Below are 15,167 nucleotides of genomic sequence, written 5' to 3'. Positions count from 1 at the left end.
CACACAGCCAAAATACTTAGGAGACATTAACATAAAGACTAATGGTAGCACTAACTATTTAGTTACTTGTAAAATTAAGACTAAATGAAGGTTAAAAGGGAGTGCGTATAGTATGTAATGGCTGTGTGCTCTGACAATGTAGGGATAGTACAACTACTAAAAATAGTGAGTCGGGGAGACTGGGACAAGTATATGCAAAAATCTTTTGTGTATTTTCAGTAATCATGTTGGTGGTGATGGTATTAGAATTGTTATTCTGAGGTTGTTATATTTGTAATGTGGCATAAAGCAATTGAGCAATTATACAATATTTTAATTCTATCATCCCCAACATTGTCAATATGGAAGGAAGTAGTTGAAGATGTAATAGAGAAGTGGATAAATAAAGCCGTATTATACTGAAAAAATTTCAAAGACAGACCAGTATAATTGGATTATGTTCTGAAGCAGTAAGTTTGTAAATAGCTGGCCTGTCATTTTTAGGGAATTAATGAGTTCTGTTGTGTCCTGTTACCACAACCTTCCGATTTATTAAACTTGGGCTTTGGCTGTACTATAAGCCGCTGTCACCAGATGGGGACACAGACTGTGATTCCCCCCCACCCCCAAAGTCTAGGGCAGGGGTCCCCAACTCCCAGGCCACGGGCCGGTACCGGCCCGTGGCCTGTTAGGAACCGGGCCGCACAGCAGGAGGGGAGCAGCGAGTGAGCCAGCGAAGCTTCGTCTGCCGCTCCCCATCGCTCACATTACCGCCTGAACCATCCCCCCACCTTCCGTGGAAAAACTGTCTTCCACAAAACCGGTGCCTGGTGCCAAAAAGGTTGGGGACCACTGCTCTAGGAAATTCTTAGTGGAAAAGCCATCAGCATAATTTCATAAACTGCTTTGGCTGTAGTATGAGTTGCTGCCACTAGATGGAGACACAGACCGTGGTTTTTTTCCCCTCATCCTCTAGGAGATTCTTAGTGGAGAAGCCATTAGCATAATTTTATAAACTGCTTTGGCTGTAGTATGAGTTGCTGCCACTAGATGGAGACACAGACCGTGGTTTTTTTCCCCTCATCCTCTAGGAGATTCTTAGTGGAAAAGCCATCAGCATAATTTCATAAACTGCTCTGGCTGTAGTATGAGCTGCTGCCACCAGGTGGAAGCAAATTGTATTTTCCTTATTTTCTAGAGGATTCTTAATTTTAAAAGGTTTGAAGTTAGTATTTCTTGATATGTAAAAAATACATATATATATAAAACCTACTAAAGTCCTTAACATTTCGAAAATGACAGCAAAAGCAGCTAGCTAATTGATGATCCGTCTTTTTACTTGGTACAAAAATCCCTTGATTCGTAAGCAGAAGATGAACAGTATTGTACTCTGGTCCCTGTAATTAATTCTTCAGTATTTTCAGGAGAATTCCACCTCCCTCCCAACTTTTTAAAAACATTATTATAGTTAAATGTCAAGAACTACTAGAAAGGTCCTAACTTTATTCTCCCGAGGAGGCATTTTTAAGCAGACCCCAGACAGTTTACGGGATCTGAGATTCATGGTGGTGAAAACAGCTTGGCAACTTAAGAGACACCTTGAATTAGTTTCCGTCCCATCCTGTTTTCTTCCTCCTCCCCCGCACGGGCAATTAATCCTGGACCTTGCACTTGGTGAAAGTGTTGGTAAGCTTCAAGGGAACAGACAACTGTCGACGAATGGACTTTTTTTTACCCTGATCATTCTTAAGAATGATTTTTAAAACACATTCTAGAATTAACTTTTTAAAAGCCAGGGGTCCAGGGGTCCGTAAACCATGGGCCAGATCTCATCTACTGCTAGTTTTTGCAGTTTTCTTGGCACACAGTCATGCCCATTCATTACAGAGCGTCCATGGCTGCTTTGGCTACAGCAGCAGCTTTGGAGCACTTTTGGTGAAAACTATATGATCTGCAAAGCCTAAAATATTTTCTTTCTGGCCCTTTATAGGAACCCTGTAAAGGGTTCTGACCCCTGCTTTACAGGAACTCTACAATGAAACCTGCTCAAACCAAGTGGTCTTATTCTTATAAAAGCAACCCAAATTTAGAGAGTTGGGTTTTTCATAAGTGGATATTTCTCAAGCAGAGCATATATTGATAGAATTTGGTTCTTTTTATGTTTCTTCAAATAGAAGTTTCATGGAGCTTAAGTTGGGGAGAATGTGAGGCTCTGGTATCTGTAATCAAAAGTGACTGAAAACAATTTGGATCTACTTCAAACCAGTCAGTTTGTAGTAGAGAATAGATCCAGTTAGGAAGAAAGTGTGACTGTTTTCTTTTGTTGTATTTACCTGGTACACTGCTTCCTTGGGGAACTGCCGTGTCAGTATGGACAACTAATAGAAAGGCTTACTTGACAGATCATCCCCGCCCATTCCTAAATACTAATGATTTAGGCTTTGATAACCTGGCCTTTGCCAACCAACTTTTACTAAAAATCACCTTAAATACTCAAGGCTGTGCTGGTTTCTAAGAATTGTCCAAAAGATGTATTAGGACATGCTTCCCACCCTCGCATTCATTATAGTTGGAAACTCAAGGCGATCTCTTTTTATGATACCCGGGAATCCCACAGTATGTTGCGTGGTTGAATGTGTCATATGGACCAAGGGGGCGTAGGCCTTTGAAGAAGCAGTAGTCAAGAGCTGCAGTGTGGCTTGACTCAGTATATACAGATGTCATTCCCACAGTGTAATACTTTCTTCAACTACCACGTGGTATGCTCAGGAGATACCTTTAATTCACACCCACCCCCCTTCCCTGAGCCTGTAGCTTAGAAATGGAGTAAGGTTAAAGATGGGACAAAAATGTTGTTTGGCTTGTTAACTTGGTGACTGACAAAAGCTAAATGTTGCTGCCGAAAACTTGCATCACAATGACAAGTTCATGGTGTCACTAGTGTCACTGTGGCTGGTTGAGGACAGCCTTGTCTGTGGGCCACAGGGCTGGGGAAGGCGTCCTGGAATGTGTGGGGATTCATCGATCCACCGCTGGCAGGCCGGGGAATTTGAATCCAGGGAAGAATTGCTTTTGTGGGACTAGGAGGCAGGTTCCCCCTACCCCCCATTAAAAAAAAACCTGTAGGTTATTTCAAAGTACAAAAATATGTGTGTGATATTCATATTAGTTATGATACAAAGATATTAACTCCCCCGTCCCCCCGCAGTCGTGGATGTTACCAGTACGCTTGACTCGTCTGCATTCCTCCCTAATCCCCTCCCGCCTTCTGGAAGTAACTCATTTTTAGTGTGATTTTTTGTTTCAGTTACTCTTGTGCTTTCTTTATAGATGTTTTACACACGTGTGATCTGCTAAATCATCATATTGTTTTTGCTTGCTTTTGAACTAGATAAAAATGGTGTCATTAAGGAGGTATTCTTCCAGACTTTTTTTTTAGTTGCGGCATGTGGGATCTTTTCAGTTGCGGCATGCAAACTCTTAGTTGCGGCATGCATGTGGGATCAAGTTCCCTGACCAAGGATCGAACCCGGGCACCCTGCTTTGGGAGCACGGAGTCTTAGCCACTGGACCACCAGGGAAGTCCAGACCTTTTTTTTTTTTTTTTTTTTTTACTGTACATGGGCCTCTCACTGTTGTGGCCTCTCCCATTGCAGAGCACAGGCTCCGGACGCGCAGGCTCAGCGGCCATGACTCACGGGCCCAGCCGCTCTGCGGCATGTGGGATCTTCCCGGACCGGGGCACGAACCCGTGTCCCCTGCATCGGCAGGCGGACTCTCAACCACTGCGCCACCAGGGAAGCCCTCCAGACCTTTTTATATTACAGAAATCACACAAGCTATTTAAAGGATACAAACAGAACTGAAATCTATAAAGTAATAAAGCAAGTGTCACCCACAACTAACATGAGGCAAGGAGAGACCTTAATTCTTTGCTATTAGATTGTTATTATGCATCCTCCATGTGTTGTAAGAAAAGAACAGTGTAGTTCCATTTAAATACATAGAAAAGTGAAATGTATCACATTACTTTTTTTGGGTAGGTATCTGTAGGGTTTGTTTTTTTTTTTCCTTTTTAAACTGCTTTTTGACAATTTTGGGGAAGCATAAATTGAAACTATCCTATTTCTTTACCACATTCTTTGTAAGGAGGACTTCCCATATACCCTCTGTAAAGAGAGAGTGTGGTGTCATTTTTAAGGTGGCAAGGAAAACCTTGAACTGTGAACCTTGGTGGCATTTCCATTCTATAGCTTCCCCGGTAGTGAGGTATTCTAAAAACAACCAGGCAGTGTTTTCTATTTGTGAATCTTAAATTACACATGTGGTGTTTATGTACTCTCATGGTGAACTTGATGTTGAAACCAAATTATATGCTGGCCAAGGGCACTTTGGCCAGTTCCCACTGCAGGACCCTAGATGATGGGTTACTAAACAGGCTGGCACTGAAGGATGACGATGTGCTGAGCGAATGTGCTACGTTAAAACCGCCCAGGCCAGCCCTTGGAATAGTTCCGTCTACCCACTTGCCCGTGACTGACTGGTTCTTTGGTTTTTTTTTTTTTTTTTTTTTTTTTGCGGTATGCGGGCCTCTCACTGTTGTGGCCTCCCCCGTTGCGGAGCACAGGCTCCGGACGCGCAGGCTCAGCGGCCATGGCTCACGGGCCCAGCCGCTCCGCGGCATATGGGATCCTCCCAGACCGGGGCACGAACCCGTATCCCCTGCATCGGCAGGCGGACTCTCAACCACTTGCGCCACCAGGGAGGCCCTGGTTCTTTGGTTTTGAAAGCCATCCTCAGGAACGCTTATATCACAGGCTGCTTTATTTGTGAATAATTTTCATCTTACATTATACTTGGCTATTTTGAGGCAAATTGATAGCAAAGTTCTTATGAAGGAATGTGATCAGCACATATATTCAGTTGTCTTCCAAATGTTAAGAACTTCAGAGGTTGGGACTTCCCTGGTGGCACAGTGGATAAAACTCCACGCTCCCAATGCAGGGGGCCCGGGTTTGATCCTTGGTCAGGGAACTAGATCCCACATGCATGCTGCAACTAAGAGTTCGTATGCCACAACTAAGGAGCCTGTGAGCTGCAACTAAGGAGCCAGCAAACCACAACTAAGGAGCCCTCGAGCCACAACTAAGGAGCCCACCAGCCACAACTAAGGAGTACATGTGCTGCAACTAAGGCGCTGGTGAGCTGCAACTAAGGAGCCTGCTGGCCACAACTAAGGAGTACATGTGCCGCAACTAAGGAGCACGCCTGCCGCAACCAAGACCTGCGCAACCAAATAAAATAAATAAATAAATATATATATATATATAAGAATTTTAGAGGTTAAGAGGAAATAGTTGGTATTAAATACCCATCTTGTTTTCTAAATCCATTATGAAAAGCCCTTGGGGGAAAATTGTTCTCAAATGATAAACCTTACCCCAGATCTACTGAATGAAAATCTGCATTTTAATAAGGCCCCCTATGATTCACACATACATTAAAAATTAAGAATCACTGCTCTAGAATTATGCAGGTACTGTATCCATTCAGCAGATCTCCTGTGTCTTGGCCAGCATCTCTAATTCTCTTCACCTTTTTTTTTTATTTAATGGTCATAGAGTGGCTGCTGCAGCTCCACATTTCCCATCTAAGTCGGAGGCTGGAAGAAAGTTGAAGGAGCCAGGTCACTGTATTTATCCTTGATTGTCCAGAATCAAATATCACTTATATGTGGAATCTAAAAAATAATACAGAGCTTCCCTGGTGGCGCAGTGGTTGAGAGTCCGCCCGCCAATGCAGGGGACACGGGTTTGTGCCCCGGTCTGGGAGGATCCCACATGCCGCGGAGCGGCTGGGCCCGTGAGCCATGGCCACTGAGCCTGCGCGTCCGGAGCCTGTGCTCCGCAACGGGAGAGGCCACAGCAGTGAGAGGCCCACGTACCGCAAAAAAAATAATAATAATAATATAAATGAATCTATATACAAAACAGAAACAGACTCACAGACATAGAAAACAAACTTATAGTTACCAAAGGGGAAAAGGGAGGAGGAGGGATAAATTAGGAGTTTGGGATTAATACAAACTGCTATATATAAAATAGATAAACAACAAGGACCTACTGTGTAGCAGAGGGAACTATACTCAATATCTTGTAATAACCTATAATGGAAAATAACCTGAAAAGATACATATATATATATTATATATAATAATATATATAGTATATATAACTGAATCACTTTGCTGTACAGCTGAAACTAACACAATATTGTAAATCAGCTATACTTCAACAATTTAAAAAAAGAACACATTTCAAGAAATAAATCTTTCCCAGCAGACTTCCACTATATTTCATTGAGCACTCCTACCTGCTGGGGAGACGGAAAAGGGGTGGCAAAATAGAGAAAAATTAGAACAATGAAGTCAGAAAATGTTTGATAAAGAGTAGAACTGGGGAATATCCTTAGTGTATACATCTTGAATAGACTTTTGTTCTCTTATGCCTTGAAATAAATCACAGATTTTGGGGGAAAGCACAGAGGTGTGAATATAGTTCTGTGTCAACATCTTAGACTCTTAAGAGGGTTGTAGTTTAAGCCATTCTGGAAATCAAGAACATTATCTTTTTGATACTTCATTCTCAACACAGTGGTGACTATTGGGAAAATGTATTTTGAATGGGTTATGTGTATGAATCTTTGCTCATTGCATGGTGTTGATCCAATGACTGTGTCAGTAATGAGAAATTGGTCTCACTGCTTTCTGTTGCTTCATACTTGAATAATTTGAAATGGCTTGGTAAATGAGGTAGAAGGATAATGAGTTAATGGATCTATAAATAGCACTCAGTGCAATTTGTGAAAGTACAGAAACCTTATCTCATTTGCAGAGATGAACTTTTGTCTAAAGCTAGAATTGCTCATTTATTAGAGACCTTCAAATGAGTGGGATGCTCAGTAGGACTTAAGAATCCTATTGTTTGCTTTTCTCTCTTTGATTTAGGGGAACTGTGTCAATTTGACGGAAGCCCTGTCACTCTATGAAGAACAGCTGGGGCGCCTGTATTGTCCTGTGGAATTCTCGAAGGAGATCGTCTGTGTCCCTTCATACTTGGAATTGTATCCTTTGACCACATCATTGTGTTGCCAAATCAGAACCTCCATGTAAATACCATGCCCGTTTAACATTTTAAAGAAACAGAATTAGTTGTATAGTACATGTAAGGCCCTGGTCCCCCCCCACCCCCGACCCTGCTCAGATGCTGGGGTGTGGCCTGACACAGCTTCTCAGGTGGTTTTAACGGTCTGGCACCACTGGTTCTCACAGGCAGTCCCCAGACCTGTGGCATCCCCTGGGAACTAGTTTCTCGAGCCCTGCCCCAGCCTGCCGCCCGATGAGAAACACTGGAGGGTGGGGCCCGGTGACCTGTCTTGACCAGCCTGCCAGGAGATTGATGTGCACTTTAAAGCTTCAGAAGCCCCAGTCTAGACACCGTCCCAGCTGGAGCAGGCCGACTGAAGAAGCTCATTGTCCTTTTATGTTAAAATTACCCTACTTTAATATTAGTTTCTACACTTCACTTGATCCTGGTTTGCAGTAGAGATAGAGCTAAAACTAATGGTGGGCATCACAAAGTTAATGTTGATGTTCTCCATTAGTTCCACTTAGTAAAGTTAGTCCAGGGAAATAAGAAAAAAAACCAGAGAAAACCCAAATGAAAGCATTGTCATTGGAAATTTATAGTGCATTTCTTCCTCCTAAAAACGGACTGTGGTCTGTAGAGCAAAGCTACCCGACCGGAGGTGGCGGGGTCTAGCTTCCTGTGAGAGCAGGTTTCATGGCTGCCTGCTAGCCTGAGCTCTGTGACCATGACAGCCCTCCAGGGAGGAGGGGCCACCAGGTTCCTCCTGGCCTGTGCAGAGCTTTGACGCCTCTCCCTGGCGAACAGGCAAGCATGTTCATCAGGGTTCCTCTCCAGAGCATTTGTTACAGCCAGCTCTTCTTTATACGTTGAAAGACTTTAGAAAGCAGTTGATGACACCTGGAGAAAAGGCTTTCGCCCTCTGGCTGCCCTCTGGTTCCTCTTCTTCTCCAGCCTTCCACCTTTCTCCCCCTTCTCTTCCTAGCTCCCTCCTCTCCCATCCCCCCCACCCCTCTTCTCACCTCCCTCTTGTCTTTGTCGCTCCTCTCCTCCTCATTCTCCTGTTAATTCCCCAAAACATTTTAGAGTCCTTGGAAGCAGAAGTGTTACCTGAGAGGATATTTGTGTCCCTTTAATCTTTTCTTTGCTCACCCACCGCCCTCCCTCCCCACCCCACGACTCACAGGTGGTGGGCGTCCTGGCTGCGAAGTGCCCTTGTTTACGAGGCCTTCATTCTCGTGACCACACTGCTGTAAGCTCTGGAGCTTTCATCCATCTTCCAATTTGTAGGCCAGTAAACAAATTTGAAGTGATGCCTGTTCTTCCTTGAATTACCTGTTCTTATTCCTTGACTCCTTGTCCAGGTGGGTATTTTACACTGTTTGGAAGAAAGCTAAACCTTGAAAATCAATTTCCCCTAATCATGTGTGCTGCAAATAGCCTTCCTGACCTTCGTATGCTGTACATGACATCGAAAGGAGTCAGGCAATTGATTGTGAATTCCTTCAAGTTTCCTTTTTTTAATTATTTTTTAATTTAAAAATCAAATGGAAAATGTATATTTTGATGAACTGGGGTGTTATTTTTTTGAAAGTCAGCTGAAGGATGATGAGACAGTACAGTGAAGGCTGCTAAATGCACTGAACCTCGAGAATGTGATTTTTGTTTTTGTTTTTGTTTTTCTGTGTGGGCTTTCTTTGTTTCTGTTTTGGTAGTCTTCGAATTTGATTGTTTGGAGGAATGAACATCATTGTTTTCTTCTGGAGGGGAGCTCTTGACGGGAGTTTCTTTTCCCCCCAAATTGACCTAGGTATTAAAATTTGGTGCTTATAAGGAAAGACTTTAAAAAATGAATAGCAATGCTTCGATTAAAATTACAAATGAGAAATTTCATGTGTCTGTTGTTTTATTTCAGCCAGGTCTTTTCTTTCTCACTTCTGATCTCACAGAACAAAGATGTCTCCTTGGTCTTTTTTTAGTTCTGTTATATCACTCGGTGCCATTTATCTCTTTCTAATAGGATGGCCTTAGGGCCTTTTTTGAACAGCAGTAATGACTTCATTTACCACCGTGGTAAATGACACGCAGCCTATTACATTCACCAGTTCTTCATTATAAAATTGACCTAAGGATAGGAAAAGATTTGGCCTTACTGTAAAGTTGAAAGTCAGAAGCTTCTTTCTATTCCCACTCTTATTGGTGTATTAGATGTGAAAATAAAGACCTCTTTGGAATGCTGCTGTGAAGTTTTCTGAGTTTTTTGATGCATAGATAGATGACAGTTGTGGAGAGGCCCACAGCCGCAACAGCAGCTTAAACTCACCTAAGGAAGTACGTGTAACAGCTTGGTAGTGTACTTGTGGGTCACAATCCACATCAAAGGTGAGGTTATATTGACCTGGATTGTTGGACATCACTGGGTTATCCTGTTTTGCTTTTTTTTTCAAACTTTAATTTTTTAATTTTTTTTATTTTTAAATTTTATTTTTGGCTGTGTTGGCTCTCTGTTGCTGCCTGCTGGCTTTCTCTAGTTGCGGCGAGCGGGGGTACTCTTCGTTGCAGCACGCGGGCTTCTCATTGCAGTGGCTTCTCTTGTCGCGGAGCATGGGCTCTAGGCGTGCGGGCTTCAGTAGTTGCGGCACACGGGCTCAGTAGTTGTGGCACGCGGGCCCTAGAGCGCATGGGCTTCAGTAGTGCGGCATGTGGGCTCAGTTGCAGTGCGTGGGCTCTAGGGCACGTGGGCTTCAGTAGTTGTGACTTGCGGGCTCTAGAGCACAGGCTCAGTAGTTGTGGTGCACGGCCTTAGTTGCTCCGCGGCATGTGGGATCTTACCGGACCAGGGATTGAAACCGTGTCCCCTGCATTGGCAGGCGGATTCTTAACCACTGTGCCACCAGGGAAGTCCCCCTGTTGTTTTTTAAAAGGTTTTATGCTTTATCAATGGAGTGAGTTCATTTACAATGAATTTGCAGTAGGCAAAGCATTAAAAATGAAATATCCAGTGTGTGTTTTGAGACAGAATAAGTGTCAACCAAGAACATTCTTCCTCCTGAGATAGGTTCATGGTATGCAACAGATATTCTTTAAAAATGAATATATGTCCACTTTTTCTTTTTTGTTGGATTGGTATGGGGGAAAAATAATAAAGGAGTTAGACTCATGTGGGAACTAGATTGGCTTTCAGCAAATATTTTTCTTGTGATAGAGGTTAAAAACAGCGTTGGTAGATAAGACACTAAGAATCCTACGCAACCCCCGCCCTCCGACTCTATGCTTTCAAAGTCTCTGTGTACCACTCTGTAAGATTAAAAATGATGGTACTACTACTGTTAGAACACAGTTTGGGGTAAATGGAATTAGAGGGTTTTCTTTTTTTAAATTTTTATTTATGGCTACGTTGGGTCTTTGTTGCTGTGCATGGGCTTTCTTGAGTTGCGGCGAGCAGGGGCTACTCTTCATTGCGGTGCACGGGCTTCTCATTGCGGTGGCTTCTCTTGTAGAGCGTGGGCTCTAGGCACACAGGCTTCAGTAGTTGTGGCTCGTGGGATCTAGAGCTCAGGCTCAGTAGTTGTGGCGCACGGGCTGAGTTGCTCCGAGGCATGTGGGATCTTCCTGGACCAGGGATCGAACCTGTGTCGCCTGCATTGGCAGGCGGATTCTTTACCACTGCACCACCAGGGAAGTCCCAGAGTTTTCTTTTTTTTTTTCCATTTTAGAAAAGCAAGTGTATCTGCTGTCTAGCTATGGTATTGTTAATATGTGGCATAACTTTATACTTGAAGACTAGCTTGAGGCTGAGGCTAAATCTGCTGATGAATTTCATGACACACAGGTAGGTCCTGCCAAGAGCCGAGAGTTAAGAAAGAGATGGATCAGGTTGGGCCAGGCCATGGAAGACACATTCAGGAGAGACTAAGGGATGTGGTATGGGAGGACGAAGGGAGTGGAAAGAAATATTTTATTCTGGGTGATAATGGTGAATTCTGAGCGCAATCAATACTTTCTAGTAGAGAGAGGATGCCTGGTTTTTTTGAACATCTTTGTAACTGTTAAAAGCATGCAAACTGAACTCGATAACTAAAAACAACCTCTACTTTTGCTGCATTTTAAGGAAATGTTATCAGATCCAAGCACTGTTACATTACTTTAATGGGTGTAGTGTTATTTACTGTTGTAGTCTCCTTTATATTCTAAAATAGAATATACTGTAATATATAGCTGCTTTTTAATTAAAGACAAGACAAATGTGGCTGTAGTTTAAATTCTAGTCAACACATCAGCAGATGTCAAGAACTCGTTTATTAAAAAAAGTAATGCCCTCTCCTGAAAATGTGATTGGATATTTTAAAAATTTGATTAGTGGTGATGCACCTGGGCTGGAGGAAGGCTGGGTTGACAGTGTTGCTATTAAGCAAAGGAAAAATGTGCCCCTCCTTCTTGTGCAATTGACTAGACACCTTCTTGCTTAACTACTGCTGACATAAGAGTTTACATTTGTCTCAGTAGATTGATCAGTTTTATTCTGTTCCCATGACTTCTGGGATAGGGTGGAGGGTGAAGGGTGTGTGTGTGGGGGGGGGTGTGGGTGTGGGTGTGGGTGTGTGTGCCTGTGTGTGCGTGAGGGTGAGAGTGAAGGTTGTGTGTGTGTGTGATGTATCGTTGGCCTGTACCCAAGACTCTAGAGCAGTATTATTCAAAGTGTGGTGCTTCAACCAGCTCTTTGTGTTCTAAGCACATTGTTTCGTTTGCTTCAGCTGAAGTTTTTTGTCCACAGCAAGACTTCATCAGTGAACGAAGCATTATGTTGGTCTCCACCGCAGGGCACGCTTCTTACCCAGTCTTGGAACAGCACTGTGAGTAGCACTGTTCTCGAGGCCAGCTTGGCAGCATTATTTGATTTGAGCTGCTACGTGGCCTTGAAATAACACTTAACAACCTTCTGTATCACCCTGTTGCTGAGTGTCTTTGTACCACATAATCTTTTACGGTGCTGTGCTTTGGGTTAATACACAACTTTCCTTTACATTCTCTTGCTTTTAAAATAGTTTTGTGAATTATGATTATCACTGAGTAGGCCAACAGTCAAAATTTGAAATATGCCCAAGGGTCCTGTGGCTAGGAGCAGTCTGAATTTAGGTTCCAACCTTCTGAATTTGCTGTCGGAAAGCTCACATCAGGGGTTCTTTCTCAGCCTTTTTGGTACCGTGAACTCTGGCAACCTGGTGAAACCTGTGAGCCCCTCCTCAGAAGCATGTTTTCTAATACATAAAGTAGATATGATTACAAGGAGACAGGTTACAATGTTTTTCAAAGATGTCTGATTTAATATTTGTGCTTTAATAACTTGTTACATAGCTGGATCTAGTTGTGAGTCAAATATTGTAATTTTGAAGCATAATGAGCATAAATAGAAGATCTGCAGCAACTGAAATGTGCTAAGAACGCATCTGACGTCTCTTGTTGACAAAGTCATAGGTACTGTCCGTGCTAACGTGGATTGTGACCTATGCTCATGCTTAAAGGACATGCTAGATTTCAGTTAGAGGTGAGTGAAAATAAAGATAGAAAGCTTTTCCCATCCAAGTTCAGAGCCACAAAGAATTCTGTCCATAGATGCCAGGTTAAGAACCCCTGACCCACAGTTTTTGCTCCCACTGTTTAATTGTATTTCGGTGGTGGGGAAGGGTAGCTGGGTCCCTTCACCCTGCTGTCACACGTCAGATCAGTACTGGCAGATCAGTTCCCCTTGGCCAGAACCATTTAAAATCTCAATTACCTAGTGCAGTCATTCCACTGATTTCTGCTTTACTCATTATTTCAAAAATGAAAAGTAGAACATGGGAAGAAACAGCCCAGTGCTTTGGGAAGGCTATTTGGATACTCTTGGATGTGATTTCCCTGGGAAATCAGATGATAAATGTGACTGGACAGGTATGCTTATCTCCTGTATCTAGGGGTCCCAGCGACGGTTCATTAACGCAGACCACATCCCGGGGCAATGACCAGTCAAATGGTGGTCATTTCAATGAGTGATTCCTTTCAGGTGAATGGGTCCCTCTTTGGGCAACTTTGCAGGGAACATAACAGAATAAATGAGTCAGGGGTTCTCCCGGGTAAAGTAAGCTTAACAAGCCAAATCTGTTTTGATAGCCCTCCAATATCCAGAGAGAGGACCGGGGGGGGGGGTTGCCCCACCCCATGGGGCCTAGAGATGAAGGCCCAAGATTGTAAAGACGGGCAAGGGGCAGTTCTCTGTAGATACGGGCTTTGACACTGGAGTTGACTTGTTAGAGATCATTCCTGGTTCTGCCTATTAGGCAATCCTTTTTTCTTGTTTTAGGGCTAAAATAGTCTTACATATCGGTTGATGATTATGTTGGTGACTTAGGTTCTCAGTAAGTGATTCTGACAGCTCTCAGTTCGTTTCAGAGAGATGGAAATGCTCCTTGGACGACATTCCGTGTCCTCTACTTTCTAGACAACTCTGCCTTTGCCTGCTTTCAGTTGTCTGAGTTAAATTTGATACATGAAATGACCCCTCTGTCCTTCCTCCCAGGGCTAAGGGGGAGCTTCTGTCGACATATCCTGTGCGTTCATTGCGGGGTCCCTTCACACTCTGATTCCGGTTTTTCTCCTCAGTCTTATTCAACAGTCTTCACCCCTTATCTATTGTCCGCATACATTTAAATGTTTAATGTCTGAAGAGAAGGTGAGTCCTGGTGGGAAAGAACACGCCTGAGTGTGGTTTCTGACTCTGCCAGGTAAGGGCTGGAGGCATTTAACTGAAGCATGGTGGGGGCAGTTGCCAGACGGCTAGAATATAAACTCCAGGGCCGTCACCGGGTACCTCTTGCTCAGCTTGTCTAATGTTTTGTGCATGAAGTTAAAGTGCAGAGTAAAAGGGAACTCTTAGAATGGCATTTTCCAAGTGGAATGTACAAGAAAAGGCTGGTGTGAAGAAGTTGACGCAGGGTTGGGCATGTTCAAGAAGAAAAGCAGCCCGTGATGGTAAAGGTGCAGTCTCAGTGCGGGTGAGAGTGCTGTGTTGGTGAAGGGTCCTTTCACCAGGGCTTGTGTCTTTGGGGTTCCTTCCTGGTGCCCCCAAAGACTGAAGAGGAGCAGAAACTCAGAAAGGTGTAGAGCAAGCACTCAGACCAGAAAACCGGAACGACGTGTAGGATCTGTGGCCGTTTGGGTGTCAGCCATTGCTGTGAGTCTTCCTTTCCTGTTTGTTTGCGCTCCACCGTTTATCACCCTTGAATGTCTCTGCCCTTGGTGACTCCCTACCCATTGGATGAAATTCTTACTCCAGGCCTCCACTTTGGTCTGGGTCAGCCTACAGGGGACTGTCGCTCGGGTTTCGGTGGAGACCAGGCAGCAAGGCCACGAGACCCTGATCCTGGCCACTTTGCGCTTAGTTTGAGCCTGACCCTTGGCTCCCACTGGATAAATCCAGAAGTGTTTGTGCCTTAAAATAATTAAGCAGAATGATAAATTATAAGTCATCAGAAAAAAACTGGAAGTCATGAGGGTATATGGAAAATATACAAGTAAGTGGAGGACACAAATATAGATGAGACACTATAGAAAGCTGGGTGTCAGCTAGTTAAGGGGGAGGGAGTGCTGGAGTTGAAAACAGCACTGTGTAATCATCATAATGAAGACTGAATTAGGTAAGAATCATTCCCTGATGTCAAATCTGCAGGAAAATTTTGACAGCATATTTATGTGGCTTTAAAGTATCTCCCACAGATCGCTTATGAGTTGTGTATCAGTTTCCTATTACCACTTCAACAAACTACTAAGAACTTAGTTCCTTGAAATAACACAAATGTTTCAGGGCAGAAGTCTGAAATGAGTCTTACAGGGCTCAGATCTGGACACTGGCAGGGCTGGTTCCCTCTGGAGGCTCTAGGGGAGAATCCGTTTCCTGCCTTTTCTAGTTTCTAGAGACCACCTGCGTTCTCTGGCTTCTGGGCCCTTCAGTCTCAAAGTCAGCAGCACAGCACCTTCAAATCTCTCTGCTTCCGTTGTCAAATTACC

The 15,167-nt window shown here is 43.6% G+C and overlaps 1 protein-coding gene across 1 annotated transcript in view; it reads left to right on the top strand.

Moving 5' to 3' along the window:
• The window catches only part of SMS (spermine synthase), a 60,117-nt gene extending 45,570 nt beyond the window's left edge, over positions 1-14,547 (top strand). The window contains exons 11-13 of the mRNA XM_060086556.1: positions 6,986-7,101; positions 13,764-13,833; positions 14,437-14,547. Coding sequence (XP_059942539.1) covers positions 6,986-7,101; positions 13,764-13,833; positions 14,437-14,547 — 297 coding nt within the window. The remainder of the gene's footprint in view (positions 1-6,985; positions 7,102-13,763; positions 13,834-14,436) is intronic.
• Positions 14,548-15,167: the final 620 nt, after the last annotated feature.

The sequence above is a fragment of the Mesoplodon densirostris genome, chromosome X (genome assembly GCF_025265405.1).
Source record: "Mesoplodon densirostris isolate mMesDen1 chromosome X, mMesDen1 primary haplotype, whole genome shotgun sequence".
Lineage (NCBI taxonomy): Eukaryota > Metazoa > Chordata > Mammalia > Artiodactyla > Ziphiidae > Mesoplodon > Mesoplodon densirostris.
Note: the sequence above shows the minus strand (reverse complement) of the source record. Positions and strands in the feature narration are given on the sequence as shown.